The sequence below is a fragment of the Amphiprion ocellaris genome, chromosome 12, assembly GCF_022539595.1.
Source record: "Amphiprion ocellaris isolate individual 3 ecotype Okinawa chromosome 12, ASM2253959v1, whole genome shotgun sequence".
Taxonomy (NCBI): Eukaryota; Metazoa; Chordata; class Actinopteri; family Pomacentridae; genus Amphiprion; species Amphiprion ocellaris.
Window position 1 is genome coordinate 21,858,800 of NC_072777.1, and position 20,557 is coordinate 21,879,356.

General features: G+C 40.0%; 1 protein-coding gene across 1 annotated transcript in view; it reads right to left on the reverse strand.

Moving 5' to 3' along the window:
• The window catches only part of ptchd4 (patched domain containing 4), a 62,675-nt gene that overhangs the window by 36,012 nt on the left and 6,106 nt on the right, over positions 1-20,557 (reverse strand). Inside the window, exon 2 of the mRNA XM_035955950.2 lies at positions 12,794-13,289. Coding sequence (XP_035811843.1) covers positions 12,794-13,289 — 496 coding nt within the window. The remainder of the gene's footprint in view (positions 1-12,793; positions 13,290-20,557) is intronic.

A 20,557-nucleotide genomic window follows, 5' to 3' on the forward strand; every position in this document is an offset into this window, starting at 1 on the left:
TGAGAAACTGCCTAATTCCATTCATCATTTTGGGTTTTTCAAATGAATACAATCCAGAATGAAGCTAAGGCCTTGAAAAAAAGCATATATACTTTAGACATTACATTGATGCTGGCAGCAAAGTGTTAATGCTGTTGGACTTGCATACATAGAAACCCTTGGTTGGACTTTGGTTGAAATGAAAACCTGCTCAGCCATTAATGCCCTTTCTTACACTGACAACTAAAGAAACAGTTACATCTGATCGGTACTACACATTTTAAATGCAGCGTCCGCTTTATTACGCCCACAAATTTCCACTTTATCCTATGACCTTTCTCCAGTGAATGGATGGTGTTCATGAATAGCTAAACGAGTAGACCTTACATTCAGAGTATTTACTACAGATACGTGTCCTTTGAGCTGAATTTCAGAGCTTCTCAGGTGATATCACTGTGCAGCACACCTACTTCCTTATATAAACTCACAGTATTATCCTATTACTGCTGAGATTTAAGTATAAAGTAAGAAAGTTTGTGAGCGATTCTGTTCGAAGAGCCTAAAACACACCTTTCAAACAATCTATTCCCTTGCTGTGCCTCAAATATGTCAAGAAAAAAGACTGGATTACATTAAGTAAATAAAATGCAGCTCTGCAAGGTCGACTTCATTGAAGGCCATCATACTACGAGGAGAGGCAGTCACTACTTCCTCTGCAGTGTCCCAGCATGTATGTTTCATGAGTTCTGCTCTGCTTTCTTTACTATCCCCCTCTCCCTGCCTGTTTTTACACTTCTAACAGCCTTCACATATCCAGAGAGGGAAGGTAGTGACAAGCTCCGCTCAGCAGTAATTGGCCAGCTCGCAGATGACACGGTAGATAGGCACAAGGGAGACAGACGGGAAGGAGAGGCTGCTCCATATTAAACAAAAGGTCCAAAGACACATGGTGCTAACCTGCACCTGCACAAAGCTGCTTCCTCTGCACAGTTCAAAGGCCAGAGATGACATTAGTTGGACTGTTGAGAGAGAATCGTGGATTAGTTTTACTACGATTGTGAAGGGAGGCTTTGATCTCACAGATAAAGAGAAACCATGACACAGCTCTACACTTAACGAGCCGAATACAACTTCAGAGAGGAGGAACTTCTCTCCCTCACCACTTACACACGATCAGAATTTGTGTCAGGGCCGCATTTTGTTTGTTCTTTGAGGGTGAAGTTCATTTGTTTTGTGCCTTCTAGGACTGCGTGCATGGAAATCCAGTATTTGCGGGCTTCTCCGGACAAATTTATAGCCTTATGCAATTTTTTTTTTGACATACTTTTTGAGCTCAACTGTCTATCCATTTATTTTCTGCTGCTGATCCAGTGTCAGGTCACTGTGGTTCCAAATTAAGCAAGGTTGACCTCACTTCCCGTTCCCAACGTTTTCCAGCTCCTCCTAGGAGAGTCAGAAGCTTTTCCATGGCAGCTAACATATATGAACTCTCCACTGTGCTCAGGGTTTAGTGTAGGCTCACCTACCCATTCTATGCTTTTGAAACCTCCAATGGAAGGTGCCTTGAATGCATCTCGCCGACTGCGTTTACTCGTGCACCAGTATCTTCAGTTGTGAGGTTCATTCCGGTTTTGATCATACTTGGTAGATAGCATTTACATGTTTACCTGTAACTGTTGGCCTAAGTTTAAACTAATTTGACTGTACCTTTTAAAAATGAGGCCACTTTGGCTTACTTTAGTGTTATTAGATGTCAACATTGCAGTGAGCATTTGGCCTGTCCAAATCATTGCAACAGAAGACGAGTCTGACAGGAATTATTAATGTCTTCAACTTTGACTGGTGCCAAAGTCACTGTCACCACATAGGATGGAGATGGGCAGCTGTAACTGGTGGGATAGAGTTATCATGATGGAGTTCAGTAAGCGCATATGGAGGAAGAATTTCCACATGAACAAGGCGTCCTTTTACTCACTGTGTGACACAGTTGACCATATGACACCAGAGGAAACAACAGTACAAGCACCTTTTCCATCACTGATGCTAAAGTGGCATCAGTGGGCAAAACACACTGGGCAATAGTGGGGATTTACTTACTTGCTAAGGAGTTTAGGATTCAAAGAAAGACAGTGAAAAATGTGTATATATGGTCTGGCCCAGTTTGTACAGTGGACAAAGCTATGAGCAAATTCATAAAAGTCTTAAGCCAGGAGGAAGCCACCCAGTTACGTCACTTCGCTAAAGTTGTGCCTGTGCAGGTAGTCAGCAGCAGGCAGAAACCAGGATAAGATGTATATATACAGCAGTATCCCAGTTCCTTTTGGCATATTCCAGCTAGCATGATCAGGTTTCTCAAAACCAGGACATGAGCTTCACCAGCTCTCTGAAATTTGGTTTGATGTTTACAAGCACAAAAACAAAACAAACGGAATAATTCAAATCATAACGTTAAATGTAATTAAAACTGGGATACTGAAATCCATGTACACAGTCACTTCTGTCACTGGCTAGGCAGCGATTCTACTTCAATATCTGAGCATCCCAACTTGTTTTAGAGTGAGACCAGCTATCCTAATATGTAAAATTATTTTGGCCACCCATGATGAGGGTTAAAACATAGATTGATTCATAAAACAAACTGGCATTCAGCTCAAATCCCTCTTCCCAATAGCCCGGTACAACAGCCACATTCATGCTAATACCGTTTCTCGTGTCCATCATTCACTCAACTTCACTGAATTTTATACTGTTTAATTTTTAGCAAAATTTGAGTGCCAAAACTAGGTTTTCATATTGTCAAAGCAATGGCAACCCAGCTCTTGTGACCTTGCACCTGTATTATGATGAATTTTGCCATATTTATGGTGTTTTTATCTGGCTTCAGCCATCATCCTCTCAGTGAAAAACAGCTTTCCAGTTTGGCCTACAACTAAAAGTTTCCTAATAGCGTAATGGTGCAACCTCACAGTGAAAAGTGGCATCTCACCATGCACAGCACTTAACATTTACTGTATGGAAGAGATCAATTTCCAACCCATCAGACAGATGAAGAGATTTTTGGCTTTTTCTCAGGAGAGGCTTTCATCTGCCCACTCTGCCGCTCTTCACCTATTGGGTCATGATGGAAGAGATGGATGAAGGGTTTGGTTATTTCAAACCTCTCCCACTTCTTTGCTGCTGGGAACTACTGCATCCTAATAAATTCTTTATTCCAGATCAAATTCAATGTCGTACCAATTTTGACCAGTGGGTTTTCATGACCGAACCATTCTGTGATTACTGTGTAGATGTGAAAAGCATCAACCACAGTAATTTCCAACTTTATGCACTACCTGCAACAGGACTGTCCAATAATTCATTATAACATGATCATCAGTGGCAGGGTACTGTAATGTTATTATCATATCAAACAACCCTTTTATGCTAACCCAATGAATGATTCAAAACTAAATTAAGTTGTAGACTACAAATGTTTTTTCATCTAAATTTAAGAATATGCAGTTGCCTCTGGAAAGCCCTTTGAGCATTTATTCCACATCCTTGATATCAGACATTAGTTTTCTTCACTAGTTCAGTCTTTGTCAGCACTAGTTGGACATTCAGCCACACTAGTTATGCACTTTGCCATACTAGTTGCACAAAAACTCTGACTAGTCACTCATTTACAGCAATATATTAACTAGTCAAACATGGATTCTCCTCACTAGTTAACTAGTGACCTAGGATTTCCTTCACTAGTTAATCAGTGAGAACCAAAACTTCCACTAGTTAAGTAGTGAAGGACAAATTACTGACTAGTTAACTAGTGAAAGATTCTTGTAACCTAACCAGTTCACCAGTGAGTCAACAAAAGGTTCACTAGTTAACTAGTGTTACGGGGGGAGCTGGAGAACCCGGGCGCAGACAGGTGAATTTAGGAAAGACTTTTATTAAACTAGAAAACTAAAACAATACATAAATGGAGAACTGAACTGGGAGGAAACAAAACTAAAATAAACACTATGAATTCAAAAAACGGAAGACCACTAAACTAAAACTAAGCTAAGGAGGGGTACTTACAAGATGGGGGAACAGACAACAGAAGGAGCAGGGAAACAGGCTGAGGAAATCGGGCAAACGGAGATGAGACCGGAGCTACTGGCTGGAGACATAAGAAGGGCTAGCGAGAATCTGAAAGAAGACTGAGTCCAAGTGAGGGAAATCCAGAGGAGGGGAAAACAGAGTCCAAAAGCAGAGTCCAGGTGGGAACAGAGTCCATGAAGGCATGTAGGTCAATGATCCAGCGGGAGTGAATCACAGCACAGAGCTTAAATAGCTGGAGGTGAGGTGGAGAACAGGTGAGCTGATTGTCACAGCTGACTTTCATTGCAGCAATCAGCAGTTCAGGCAGTGAGAGCAGGGGAGAAATGAGAGACAGAGAGAGAGACACAGGGGCAAGAGCGACAGGGAGAGAGAGAGACAGATACAGAGGAAGACAGACAGGTCAGAACAGATGCTTAAATATATTTAAGCATTTTATATTCTTCAGTTTCCATGAACGGCATGCTGGTCCAGATGCTGAAGATGGAGCTGCTGATGTTCTGTCTGTGGAGTTTCTCAGCAGTCAGTGAGGATCTGGAGTTTCTTCAGATGTCCCTCGAATAAAATATTGATTAAATGTTATTTGTAACGCACAGTGACAGTCATTAGATTACAAGAAAGTCATACTACAGGTAATGAAGACAAAACAATAATTCAGGAGTACACAGTGAGCAATCGAGTAAAACATTAACAATAACTACTAAAATCCCTGTTTAACCACTATAGATCCAGCGGCAGATTTCAGAAAGTCTTGCCGAGATAAGGCTGTTCTTGGCGACTGAGTGCTGACCAGCCAGTTGCTGTCTAACCTGGACGCTCACATCTCCAAAACAGTTGAAGTAAATTTTTAAAATCAGGCTTGACCACAGATTTGACTTTCATACAACTACTTTGTCGCCTGAAAAAAATCTGAAAACTACATTTTGTGCCACAATAACAGTAGTATTCCCCAAAATACTTGTTACCTCTGAAAGTTTTCTCCTCGGCCTTTGCCGCTGGTCGGTGCGAAATGCATTATGGGTTATTTGGCTGCTCCAAGTCCACACAAGTCTGGTCTGATGCGTCCTCGATAATGTGGTCGGGGCGGGAACACATCTGCATATTTCATCTGTTCTCGGCCAGATGCATACTTTGTTAATGCGAACGCTAATGCTGTCGGAGTCCGACGTTGAACACCCTGAGAAGCAAGGCTTGAAAATGCGCTTCAACCCCCTGGCCGACGAGCCGAATATTCGGATATTCGTCATTAATTGGGCCCGAATGTCCGGAGCCCAGAAATTGCTATTCGGACCAGCCCTACTGTTGGTCAAGCTCACCAAAGCAAATCATTACGTGGCTTTGGGTTTCAGAATTTAAAAAACAACAAGGAAACAAACAAACAAACAAAAAAAATCAACCTGTGAATTGTTACAACAGGAAAAAATGGCTTTAATCTGCATTGATATTAAGCAAGGGACAGTGAACAATAGTGGAAGCTCAAAATCAGGCTTTACAGTTTTAAATTTTTGCTGAGTGAAACTCTTTCTGGAGAGTCAGTAGGAGGTTTCTACTTAGGGCACTTTCCTACCTCCTGATTAGCATTCAGAGCAACTAGTGTAACTAGTGGGCAGTTTGGGTTTCACTAGTTGTACTAGTAAATATTTGGGCATCACTAGTTAACTAGTTAATTCAAAAGACCCTTTAACTAGTGAGCAGGTTGGCATGCACTAGTTCAACTAGTGAACTTTTTGGACCTCACTGGTTGAACTAGTTAAGTCAAAATGTCTCACTAATCAAATCAAATCAAATCAAATCAAACTTTATTTATATAGCACTTTTCATACAGTTAAAAATGCAACGCAAAGTGCTTTACAACATTAAAAACATTAAAAACAAGAAAACCCGTCCCTCCCTCCCTCCCTCCATATATACATATATGCACACAACTGCAGGAGCACGCACAGGTACACACGTCCACACACACATACATACACACACACACCCATACATACACAGACACACACACGCCCACAGACACACACTCCCACCACTGACAGTAGGGAGACATGGCATGGCACTAACGATTGTGGAAAACGCCTCCAATTGGGGTCGTCCACACTGGGAGGAGTCACAGGCCATGACCACTGGGGGCGCTGGCACCCAGACCCACAGACCCCCCGACCCCGACAGACAGGGAGACCCCCACACCGAGGTGGGAACCCCCCCCAGCCAGCCGGACCGAAGGGACTCATGGACAGCACCCCCAGTGGGAGACCGGACACAGCCCCCAGTGTGGAGGACCCCCCTGAGGAGAACACTGGAGTTAAATAACTAAAAATTTTAAAACTACAAGATAGAATAAAAGACCTATAACATAAGTAAAAAGGTGAAAGGTTAAAAAATGAAAATAAATACAAAATGATAAGAACATAAAAATTTAAGAGGTTAGTTAAAAGCCTGATTAAAAAGGTGAGTCTTTAACCTTCTTTTAAAAATATCGACGGTCTCTGCAGTCCTGAGGTTCTCTGGCAGACTGTTCCACAGGCGGGGGCTATAGTGGCTAAATGCCGCCTCACCGTGGGTTTTTGTCCTGGCTTGTGGTATGGATAAAAGGCCACTGCCAGAGGACCTCAGGATCCGTGAGGGTCGATATGTTAAAAGGAGATCAGATAAATAAGAAGGCGCAAGGCCGTTAAGACATTTAAAAACTAATAAAAGAACCTTAAAATCGATCCTGAAGCTAGTGTAACTAGTGGATATTTGGGGCATCACTAGTTAACTAGTACAACTTTTGAGCCTCACTAGTTAAATATTTGGACTTCAAGAGGCTTTCACTAGTTAACTAGTCAGCATTTTGGCCTTCACTAGTTCAGTAGTGGGTGTTTCAGCTCTCACTAGTTAACTAGTGCAGGAAATTATAGGTTATTAAATAACTAGTGAGATTAATCCCCTAACATGTTAAAGCTTTTGCATCTTACTAGTTAACTAGTAAGACTTTGAACATTACTAGTTTGGTCCAGTGGGCCACTAGGGCATCAAAAAGCTGACTAGTTGAGAGTTTGGCACTACTAGTGTGGTTCTAGGTGTCATTAGTTAGACTTCTGTTGGCACTAGTTGGACAAAAGTGCCACTAGTTGCTGAAAATGAGTGGCTAGTCAGAGTTTTTGTGCAACTAGTATGACAAACTGCATAACTAGTGTGGCTGAATGTCCAAATAGTGCTGACAAAGACCAAACTAGTGAAGAAAAACAATGTCTGATATCAAGGATATGGAATAAATGCTCAAAGGGCTTTCCATAGTTGCCAACCATATTTTTGTGTATATAAAGATACTGAAAAAACAGTGATATTAACATTGTGACATTGTTTTCTACCTCACCATCCAAGTCCATCCAGTAAAACTTGCATAGTAGAAAGGCCTGCGCAGTAAAAGTACACGTGTTTCTGTTCGGAATTCAAGCTGAGAATTAATGAAAATGCCTCTATCTATTCACATGTGACGTTTAGTAGTTAATCAGCTTCAGTCAGCTGCTGTGTAAGTTGCACCTCAGGCACCTTTGCTCTGCCAACAATATCCTCACAGGAGTTTGGATAAGCTGGAACGACCGCCTTCAGTCACAACGAGGTCCACTCACGAGAAAGAAAGAGATTAAGCATTTCACGATGCATAACAGAAGCCCAAAATCAAAATAATGAATAAGAGAATTAATTATCTGTCTGCTCAAGCGCAGTTTAGATAAGGACAGCATTTTCCGGGGACAACAGCATAAACACAGTTAATCTGCATCCATAGTGCAGAACGTCAGTACGAACTTACAAGATGGCAAGTGGCAACTGTGATCATGATACCTGAATGATTATGTTTAAGTTTCTCAAAACTCTTCAAGGTTTGGAATTTTTTAATTCTATTACTTTTTCAGAGTTTGCATGACTGCAAAAGCTATGCAACAACATAAATTAGGATGGTGAGTGCAAGTGGTTGGGTTTAAGTCCAGTTCTGGGATTTCGTTAGTACAGTACGTGCATATACCTGCAAAGGAAATCAATTTGAGAAATATCTGTGTAGTTTATAGTCCACATTTTCTGGTTTTCTGGTTTTATCATTGCTCCTACTTTTTGTGTATTAAAATGATGAAGAGCTCATTTTCAAACAGACAAGTCTTTTGCCTCATTTCCTTGAAACATTATTTTTGATTGCTAAAAGGGGATACCTAATTGTGATTTTAGTTGCACCTTAGCGATACAGCCTCCAGTACACCCTAGGGAATTAAACATTCCTACATTTGGTATTGTGACATGTTGGGACCTAGCAATACCCAATGATAACCAAGACATTTTTTTTTACAAAGACAAACCTCAACTACCAGAATCATTTCTATAATATCATAATTCTACACATAGGGGCTTTTAATAGCACACTGAGGTCCCAGGTGTAACTGCAGTCTCCACAGAGGAGATGAAGGGAGCCAGAAACAACTAAGAAGCCAATGGGGCTCTATTCGGATAAGATAATTAGGTCTACGGTGGATATCACCAGCACAAATGAATCATAGGATTGGGTAGAACGAGGCCAAGACGTGGCTGTGTACCTCTGCTTCTACAAAGATCTTTGTTAGTATATTGCCCCCATACACCAGGAGCTGCAGACTCATTAGCACAAAAAACATAGCAAAGCTAAAAATGCATCTTAAATAGAACTATACCAAAAGCCTTTAAACTTATTTCAGAACATCCCGGACAGCACCTCACAGTACGACTGCACCACCGCTCCATACTGAGATCTTAGATGGTTGATTTAAACTGAGGAAACTAAATTAAACAGGAGCTTTAAAGCTCGTGTCACATTATCTCGGTAAAGCTGGAGTCATTCAGGGTTAGCAGATGGTTAGATAGTTGCAGCACACTATCAGCTCAGTGAATTAAAGTTGGGACAATGATGTAGAAAATGGATAATCAAAATATATCTTTTTCTGAGGAAAATTTATTCACAAGGTAGTTTTGATGAAGTTGAAGTTTCATGTTCATATCTGTGCAAGAGAAAACTGCCTGGAAGATGCAGAAAAATTACAACTTAAGCATATAAGGTGGTACGAAAACAAATACTAGCCTTCTAATATTTGCAAACGTGATCCTAGATAAACTAATGGGCCACAATTTGTTTGTTAAGTTAGTCATGTTGTCATATGCCAACTCCTCACTACACATGACCAAATGTCTCCTTTCACAAAACACACTTGAAGCTGTAGGCTGAAAGTACTGATGTTTTGTTTTTTTGACATTTATGAAGCCTGGATGATGGATTAGCTCAGACATTAAAATGTTGATAAAAAAAAAAAATGTCTGGCTTGCAGCATTTGCCACTACACAAGCCAAGTTTCCATCAAACAGATTTCAGCCAAATTTTAGAAAATCAGCAAAAGAAACTACAAATTGAGCCATGTTTCTACCTAGTACTGTGATCTAAGTATTTGATTTAGACCAGGAGTGTCAGTGTGGTTTGTTAATAAGTGGGTATACCAATTAGAATGTTGCTGAGTAAAGTTACTCAAGAAGTGTAGTGCATGTGTAAACTGTTCATGTTCAAATCACACTTTTTTCTTCACTACTTTTATTTGACAGCTTTATTGTTGAAATAGATCAAGATTTTACAGACAAAGGATATGATCAGCTGATAAAATATGATTCATTCTTCTTGATTATGTTCCACTAGAGTAAGTAAAGTAATTAAAGCTACTGTATTTGTTCACTTAGATTTCCAAAGTGAGGTCATGACTTAGAAACCCGTTGTCAATTAAAATCATGCCTGTTAATAGCAGGGGGTGTACTCAGTCAGAACAAATAAAGACTGGTGCTCAAATACAGGCCAACAAAGAAACAACGGTGGATAAACTCATGGTGCTTATTATACAATATGCATGCCAGTGAAGCATTTTGAAGATTTTTACTGCTTTTTCCCCAATAAAAGCTGATTACAGGAAATGTGTAGTTTGTATTAATAGTGTAACTTTACTAGGGCAAACAGGAGTGAATCAAATCAAAGCTTTGTACAAAAATATGACCAGTAACACTTACCAAAGGAAAGGAATAAGAAAAAAGTCCTCCTTCTAATACAAGCCTGCTCCAAGAAAGACCAGTTACCTACTGCAGTTGAGGAAAATAAAGGTTCCACTCACTATTTGAGGAATTACATCTCAACCATAGTAAAAGCAGTTACTACAGATACCTCATAATATAATATGAGAGAACTCACAGGGGAAATTTTCTTAATTAAAGGACACAGTATTTTTGTTTTGCAATATTGCTACTTTCTGATGTTTTCTCTTTTGCTTCTCAACAATGCTGTAGGTTGCAATTTGTTTCTACAAATACACCAATTTTTTTTACACTGTTCAAACATAAGAACTTATCTTCAGGTTTTCATGTTTCTCATAGGCATTTCCACTTGTACACACATTGTCAGTCTCAGCATAGCAACAGCTGGATGAACACTTACTACCCTATGTGGCATTCAGTTCAGTGCAAGCATTTCTAAGTCATTTTTTTCTCTGAACTTTTGTTTTTATGGCTTTTAATACCATAATAAACCAAATCATAGTTATGAAATCACATATTAAAGTTTCAGCTCCGTAATTAAAATCTGAACGGAGCTTTAAATGGTAATGACGTCTCAACAGGGGGCGCTACACTGCCACGGCAGATTGGGTATCGGTTTCCATTTCAGGTCTGAGTGTCTGCCCTGATGCCGTTGACATAGTGACAGGGGTGTGTCTCAGTCAGGACCTCCCATGAGGAGGGTGGACATCTGCTGCCTTTGAGGTCTTGTCACATGAAATTACAGACTTAATCAATTCCTCTCCATCTCCTTTGCCCTTCTCCATCTCCTCCCTCTGGATGTGTCTTTCTCTGTTTCGTATCTCTTCTCCACCTCCTCCTCCTCCAGTATCTGTCTCTACCGGGCCTCTTCCTCTGCACCCTGCCTTCCTTTTCTCTCCTATACATCACATACATTTTTCTCTTTGCTCTTTTCTCCTTGACTTTCCTTTTTAGCCAGTCTCACACCTCTTCCCCCCTCTTCTCCCCCGCCTCTAGGTCACAAGGAGCTGATCCAGCCTCGTGTTCCTGAGTCTTACTTAAGCTTCAGTTATGTCAGCCGGCCTGCAGCAGAAGCTGTACCACAGCCCCAGGGATCCGGTGACCTTAGGAGTGCACAGGGAGGAAATGCAATATATGCTGTGGAGTAAATGGACAAGGTATGGCTGAAAACATAAGAGGAAGAGAAGGGAGTTATGGGATGAGACGGAGGGACAGAAACAGCATCGAAGGTGAAAGAAGTGTGCAGAATAAGACAGAACAACGGGAAAAATACAGTATATCACACTGCTGTTGTATTTTGTAATGCTGTATGTCTGAAGTAATAAATACAGTAAAATTGTCTTTCAAACTGTTTTTTTCATTCTATTTATCTTGATATTTTCCAACATCAGTTGCCTCTATACAGTAGTTTTGATTTGCATATGGCAGAGTTCGCCATTTCTGCAGCTGTTTGGCAGCTGTATTGGTGATAACATAGCTGCTTCTTTATAGGAAATTTCCCTGTAAATGCCAAAAAATACTGGCCAATCTAGCTGTTTGGCAGCTGTATTGGTGATAATGTAGCTGCTTCTTTATAGGAAATTTGCCTGTAAATGTCAAAAAATACTGGCCAATCTAGCTTTTAAGAATTTGTTGTCACAACTCTTCAAATCTAAAAGACAAATGTTTTGAGGATAAATTCATTACTATTACTCACATAAAAAAAAAACTGTATGTTTTTTAACTTTTAATATTCTATCTGACCAGAGCTACCATTGAGGACACCAAGGCCTTTGAGGCTTTGCTACCACAGGGAGTTCATTATTTTCAGCTTTCATGGTATCAACACTGTATTTTTACAGCTTCATAATTCTCCAATGATTTCAGAAAAGTTTCCTGAATAGAACCATGAAAATTTAAAAAGGTGGCCTTCCTTTTCAGACAATAGACTATGATTTGCTTTGCAACTTTCAAAGACTCGCTCACCCTTGAAATCTCGATGGCGCTGTGAACTCATGAATTTTGATGATTTGGGAGTTTCTTTTATCGAGTCATGATTATGCGCAAACCACTGATTCACTTTCCATGTTCGCTTCAGTCCAACATGTTATGTTTAAAGCATAAACTCCTATTGTGTACTTCCTGAACAGCAGTTCTTGCAAAAAAAAAAAAAAATGTGTGAAATAATGAAAGTTGGAGGCTGAAAAATGACCTCAAATACACATTTAAAGAAAGTAGCATATTTACATGTAGGTGGCTTCATGGTTCCATACAGTACAATGGGATTCTAATATGTGATAGTCCTGTGCTGCTTCTCATATTCAAACTTCAATAGAGTTAATTATTAAAGCCTGTAGAGTGATGATAACATTGCAGAGAAATAACAAAAAGTATGCACAATTGCATCTGTCTTTAAAAAAAAAAAAATCACAGGAAAGAAAAAAACATTGCAAATTGCCTGACAAAAGAAAGTGCTTCACACATGAATGCACACATGCCGCTCAGTATTTTGCTACATCAACTACAATAAACCGCTGGCATCCACTCGGAGGAAAAGCCCATCACAATTTGACTAATCCCCTCCCCAATCAACCTACTGTGAATGTCAACTTCTGATAAGCCTCTCACCCAACCGTTGCAAACAAAACACACAGTCTCAGTCACGACCCTCATTCCCACTCACCCATGGCGAAGAACGGGATCCCCAGCAGCGTGGAGTTGAACTTCCCGTCCGATATGAAGAAGATCCCGGCGGCCGTCACATTGGCGATGCAAATGGTCAACACGCCCAGAAGGCCCAGGAACGGCTTCCCCCTCAGACAGTCCCGCATGGAACTGGAGATGGTGGCGGCCAAGAGCACCAGCACCAGGCTGACCAGCACCTCCCCCTTGGCCAACACGCCCGTCTGGTGGAAGTCCCGCCACAGGCTGAAGGAGGTGAGGGACTGGATGTGGAGCTGGTCAGGTGCTTGGGGCGCCTCGAACGTGGACAGCCGGCTGACCAGGGCGCAGAACTCATTCTCCCAGCGCTCTGCGATGGCATCCTGCACCGGTGGTCCGTGATTACGGAGATAGTACGTGATCTGGACAGCGCGGGCGAACTTGACCTGCTGGTCGCGGCTGTTGGGTGAGAAGGACACGCCGCCCAGCTGGTGTCCGATGAAGGACACACGACCATCCTGCAGGGAAATCGGAGATATCTGACATTAGCGCTGATGAAAGTACAACTTGCATGAAAACAGCAAACAGCACAGAGACTTAAAAACCTCTTTGCTGCCTTTGACAACACTTAATTTGACACCAGTTATTAGATAGAAGCTTCAACCCACAAAGAGCAGGGCAGAAGCACATTCTAAAGATTCAAGGGATCCATTCCCACCACTTTAGTCAGCATTTAGAGATTCACCATCATTTCATCTAAGACTAAACTCAAATTGGCTTGATAAACGAATGCTTATTCATGGTAACTTCAGGATTTCAAGTCTCTTCCCCTACTGATGAAAATTAATGGGACAATTTGAGACAACTAAGACAGGTAATTTTAAAATACGTTAAACTGTAGATGAAAAGTAAATTCTCCTAACTCACTGTAGTTTGTAGGTTGGACATACCTGCATTAGTTGTCTAAACAGACTGATGCTAACTGTTGCATTCATTTATTTTGTGGAGCCCAAACGTTATTTTTTACAGTGTAGTTTTCTGCCTCACTCTGATATTGCAGTTGTGGACAGAGATGGTGATATATCGTGAAGCCTGATGTTCTGCTCCATAGTAATTTTGAAATTAATCAAATTATACAGCACATGCAAGAGATCACAGTGACAAGAGTTTGGAGATAATATAATTGTGCAAAAAGAATTGCGAAGAGCAGGGAGGGTTCAATAAGGCAGCTGGGACAAAGAAAGTGGGAAGCATCAGTCTGTCAGGAGGACATCTGAATATATAAGGGACGTAAGGTTATTGTTGGCACAACCTTTCATTGTTAAGCTGAAAATATTGCCAGAGTAGCACTGCAGATGTGCATGATGTCAGAAGTTCAGCAGTTCAGTCCAAGAAATAGGACCACAGGATGTTGGACCTCAAGACTCCCTTGCAAAAGAGGTTCTTAATCTCAACGGGATTTCTCCTGATTAAATAAAGATTAAAAAAAAATACATGTTGTGTGAAAGGTGTGACGCAAACTGAAATCAGAAAAAAATATGTAAAACTTCACCCACAAGTGTCTAAAGGGATAGTTAAAAGATTTACTTCGACTAGCTAGCTGTATTTTTGTCAGTGTCACCCAGGAAAGACATAAAAAAAAACTTGTCAAAATGACAAATACAAAGAAAACTTGCTCAAAGACTAATACTGAACTGAATAAGTCAAAATATGTTACCAACTGAGCTTCAAAAAGCTACTGAACCCTTTAAAAGCACATCAGTTGTAATCCCAGTGCTGTTAATAATGCTGTGACATTAAAGTGCAGCATCTAATGGCCACGAATAGTGAGAAGAAGAAAAAATTATGTAACTCACAGCTATTGATATCATCTATAGATCAGTTTTATTTACCACTCTCAATCACAGCACGTAGCATTTGAGTCATACACTTTTGAGCTGTTACAGAATATGGTTTTGTATCAAATGTTTTATTTGTTTCCTCTGTAGACCTTGCAGTATCTCAAATTTTCCAAGTACTTAGAAACTGCTAAAAATGGTTGGGGGGAATCACTGCTTTGAAATGATTGATGAAAACGTGTAATGATCACTGACTATGTATAGAGATAGAAAAATCATCCGTGACATCACCCATAGGTGTCTGCACAGCAGTTCTGAAGCTTAGTGTGTGGCTGTCGTCACCTTGGTAGTGGCTGACTGCTTCTAACTCCTGGCGAATATGAAAATTACCAGAGAGGTGGAGCTAAAACAGACCATGGACTGTCCTCTGACAGTATCCACCTGTCACTGAAAGCATCCATGCTCTGAACTGTCTCTAACTGCTCAACATTTAATACCACCATCCCCCAGAGATGAATGGAGAAACTCCTCCTAGTCAGCCTGGATACCACCACATGGCTCTGGGTCCTGGACTTTCTGAGAGACCCCAGCCTGTCTGGGTCGGAAAGAACTTTTCTCAGTCCACTGCTGTTTACACTGCTAACACATGACTGTGCAGCCACACAAGAGGGGATCCACATCATAAAGTTCGCCAACAACACCACATTGGTGGGACTCATTTGTGGGAACGAGGAATCAATGTACAGGGATGAAGTGAAACACCGAGAGGGCTGGTCTAGTTTCTGCAGACAGAACAACCTGCTGCTCAGCGTGGACAAAATGAGGGGGATGATCATTGACTTCCGAAGGTCATGACCTAAGCATGCTCCCCTCAGCATCAGCAGCTGCACAGTGGAGATAGAGGAGAACATCAAGTTCCTTGGAGTGCAGATCTCGCAGGACCTGAGCTGGAATAAGAACACCTCAGCCTACCAGCATCCTCAGGACTTTCTACAGAGGTGTGGTTGAGAGTGTCCTGACATACTGCATCTCAACATGGTACTCCAGCTGTAGTATGTCAGACAGAAAAGCCCTCCAGAGGATAGTCAGGGGAGCTGAGAGGGTCATCGGAGTTCAATTCATATCAATTTTATTTATATAGGGCAGATTCACAACGCATGTCATCTCACAGCACTTAGCATAGTAAGGTCCAGACTTTACAAATTAGAAACAGAGAACAGAAAACCCAACAATCCAAAGTTGCTTTGGATTACCCTTATAGAAAGGGAAAAAAAACAAACTTCTGGCAGAACCAGGCTCAGGAAAGGCACCCATCTGCCTTGACCATTTGAGTGAGTTCCGTGTTGGCTTTGACTTGTTTTAATGATGTTTTGTCATCTTTGATTGATTATTCCCAACACATTTATGATGTGACATTAAAGTGGCATATCTAAATGTCATAATAAGATCCAGGTTCCAAGTTCTATAAATAAAGTAGATGCACAGTAAGTTTTGCCTTTGTGACTGGTGGTGGTAGCTAACCATTCCCTACTTTGAGTGCTAGCACCATCATTTGCCTAGTAATGGGAAAATGTTACGACTATGTATAAAGCTGACTTTTTGGCGGCTTGTGTTTAGCATGTGCTGTTGCCTAAAATGTTAGCCATATCTACTGAATATCACAGTTGATAATGTAATGCCATGCAAACATGATGAGACATTATTTAGTTTGTAGCGCTATCAGGATAGAAGAATTAATGATAGTATCACGGTATGTATGGAAAATTAGAAAGTATTTTGCCACTGTTTGGGATATTAATTCCAGTCCAAATACAACTGTAGGGAGATTGCATGAGTCTGTAATCATAACTCCTGTAAGTCATTTCTACAATCAACTGTTGAGCAGATAATTACTTGCGCTGGATTGGACACATTTTATGTGCATTGCAAACATGATAAAAATGTAGATTTTTAAAAAAAAAAAAAAAATCATGGTTAAAACATCATTGTGCTGTTCCAAAAAACCCCCCAAAAAACAACAACAACAACAAAAAAACATGCAAATGGCAAAACAGAAAGTACTTCTCACCTTTGGATCTCACACAGGTCTGTTAGATGAAAGAATAGAACTGATTCCCACTACTTTCGTTGATAGGTTTAGTTGGATTTTTCGTTTACTGAGCCATTAGCTGAGTCAATGCTTTAGCAATTTTTGAAGTATAATGATCAGTAGATGAACATTAAATATAAATTCAAAGCACTGTTTAGAAGGTTCAAGGCAAATTAGCACCTATTTACAACAGAATGTAACTCATTTCTATATAGAGTACATTTTAAAAAAAGGAAGGTTAAGTTACTATATATACAGAATAAACTGAGAGATAACGTCTCAGGAACGCTAATGCAAAAAACAATTCAACATTAAAGGTAATTTAGTTCACATACCATTACAAGCTCATATTTCTTGTCTATGTTTCACTTCCATTGCTTAGCATCACCATTAGTGGATGGTGGACAATTTGGCATATGACAAACTTGAAATCAAATACAATCATTGAATCAATTCAGTGATTCAAATCCAGTCATGCACAGACTGTATTTCAAACCAACAGACTCATTCACTAGGTTTAACTTTATGCTACAATTTGACTAAGACATAATTAATATTTCCCCAGACTATTTAATAAGGAAACCAAGACTCCCACCCACCATTGTGCTGTGAATTTGCACCCTGGCACGACACTGTTTTGTTGATGCAACCGGAACAATTTCAACTTTAATTTGCTGCTTATTGTAGATACGATTTATCTCGTTACCAACACAATAATCCAGCACAATCTAACAGTTGTGATGTGCTGTTTCACAGCAGGGAGCTTGATATAAATCTCATGCTTCTAGATAAATAAATCCCTGTGATTGTTTGCTTCAGTTTCTGTTAATTTACTTGAACGAGGGGGAGAAAAATGGATGAGTTATTTCTGCTCTTGGCAATGTGTGAGCAGCAGGGTAAATTGATGGTGGAAGACACTGCACCTTAAAGTCACATAATTGAGCCCATCTGTAAGTCAACAGCCAGGTTTTCTGTCAGTCTGACACTTTATAACTCATAGTTTCAGATACATTAATTTATAAGGCGCATTCTGTATGTTATTTTTTAATCCAGATCATTACTCTCTAAAATAATCCTCCTCGGTGTTTCAAATTTGTCATTTCATGACAGTGTACAAGTGTGTTATGTAATGTAATCACTCAGTAATTGCTAAGGGAACTTGGAAAGCTTTAGCTCCATTTTCACTTGTGTAATTGCACAAAGCTCAAATTAATCTACCACAGTGACTTCCTCAACTTCACTAAAGCATTTCAAATGAATCTCAACAGTCACAACACTCTTAAAACGTTTGCATACCACACCGAGCCAGTCGGTGCATCAACTGCAGAGCGGAGACATACATGTGCCTTTCCTGCTCCAGCACAGTGAATGATGAGACATAATCAGGGCAACAATTTCTGTATCTGCAGAAAACTGCTCAGTGCAGCTTTGTTTTCTAATCTTGATTGTGGCCATCGTATGACAGAGTGAAGGCGCCACACAACCATGTGTGATATCTGTGTTGAGTGATGCGTGAAAAGGGGGTAAGTGACACCTCTCAAGCTTTCTGATGAGAGACAGAGGTGACAGGTGGATGTGAGAGGTGGAGAAACAAGCTTTCAACAATCCTTCTCACAAAGGCTTTAGTTCAATATACTTACTGTGCTATTGCAGTGTCCTTTTTGAAGCATCTTAAGAACAAAATAAGTTTGCAAGTATGAACATTCCTCAGTTAAAGGACGATACCACCAATTGTTCGTATCAAGATATGTCTTCCTTGGCTTTGGAGGATAAAAGTATGTTACAAACTGCTGAATTATTGGAAGTGATGAAGAAAATAGCACACCTTTTGCTACTAGTGTCACCCCCTTCATTCCATTTCCCACAGTCATCCACAATGCTTTTATCTTTGTGATCTGTTACTGTCTGCCAGACCCCTTACCTTTTGTTGTCAGCCCTCCCTACCCTCTGATCCACTCTCTGACCGTCCCTATAAAATGGGTGCTCTCCAAATGCTCTGGGTCGGCCTACCTTCACAGACTCATGCCCTGTGTTGGCAAGCCCACCGTAGATCGGAACACCAATAAACACCCCACTACGGCAAACTTCGAAGGACGAAGGGTGAAATTTCTTCAACAGAAATGTAGGATCTAGCATTACTGAAGTTGTTTCACTCATACTTGGATCATATACCATGTTAAGGTGACACTGAATAACTTCTGCACTTTGCATTCTGCACTCAAAAATGTAGCTACTTCAAGACTGCCACGGCAAAACATCAAACACATGGCCTGATTACATCCACCAGTCTGTACAACCATCAGTCTGTCACTACTGGGGTCGAACTTTACCATAATCATAATCTAAATAATCTAATTTCTACTGTATTGAGAGAAAAGCATCAATTTGCAATTAGTATGCATTTGCAGTAAATACACTGATTTATATAACACTGGCTGCAACGTTTTGTCTGTATTTTACATTCAAAATGCTCAATTAAAGGTTTTAATTAATGCAAGAGACGTCTGAGGATTCTACTGGCAATTTCCTATTGTCATGTACCAAAGCAGACCCCTGGGCAAGCCACTTATTGATGCACATTCTCATTTAAATAGACAGGCAACAGCCATTTAGTTACACGGGTTACCTTGCAATGATTAGATGGGATATCTTGTGCATACAACTTTTGCAGGATAATGGCTGTAATGCACCGTGTATTTCGATAGGACTTTCAACCTAAACAAGGAAACTGTGTTTTCTGATCTAGCAGCCCTACAGCAGAGGTTAGGCATCATAGTGTGTCGAACGACCATCACAAAAATTTGTCAAAAGTGTGATTTTTTTTCTATGAAACCTCTGTGGTTAAGATTTTCAGGTTCAAAAACCCTATCATCACAGTAATGAGAAACCTGCATGCTAACACTAGACAGGATGCTAACTGTGGTTTCCTGTGTTACTATATGTGTTAACTTATTAGACATATGGGCTTATACAGAGGCTGATACAACAAGAAGTTATGATACAAAAATTACATATCTGCAGTAATGGAGAAACATCCTTGCATAGTTTACCCACCAGAGAGCACTGAAAGGTTATATCTCAATTGCAAAAAGTATGTTTGTGCATGTAAGTGGCTAATATATAGCTAATTTGTTTTTTAAACTCTAAATTCTCAATGTTTTTGTTATTGGTATTAGTAAACACAGTATCGGTAGTGCTGCATGCCACACAACAGGTTGCTTGTCAAGGAAATTTTAGCATCTGTCAGCTGTTTGGACTATTGATGTAGAGATGAAACAGTTCAATCGATGTATTATTTATTTGTAGAGGGAAAATTAGTTGTTATGATTGATCAGTTACTGAGGATATTTTTAGGCCTGCGAGTCAAATATTTGACAGATTTTTGTTTTTCAAATGTGTGAACTCACTGGTTTTCCTCATCTTACATTCATGTAAATGGGATTTGGACAAATATGTTTATGTCACCCTGAAGTTTAGGACACTGTCATGGACATGTTTTACACTGTTTGAATGTTTTACATACCAAACAATGGATTAAAATAAATTAATAAATAACTGAAGCCTTAACGAAATCAAATGAATTAGTTTCAGCTGTATGTTGATTGACTTGTTGATGCAGTCAATATTAGATTTAAGATGAGGACTGTCTACAAGCTTTAACCTTGTTACCTTGAGATGATAAGATACTTAAGTTGTGATTTTGGGGTAGCAGGTGTGTAAACCACAGCCTCTCTGAACTTCCATATCAATCAATCGCACATTAATCTATTATGTGTATATATATATATATATATATATATATATATATATATATATATATATATATACAATCTAAGATTTGAGCAGCTGCAAAATAGAA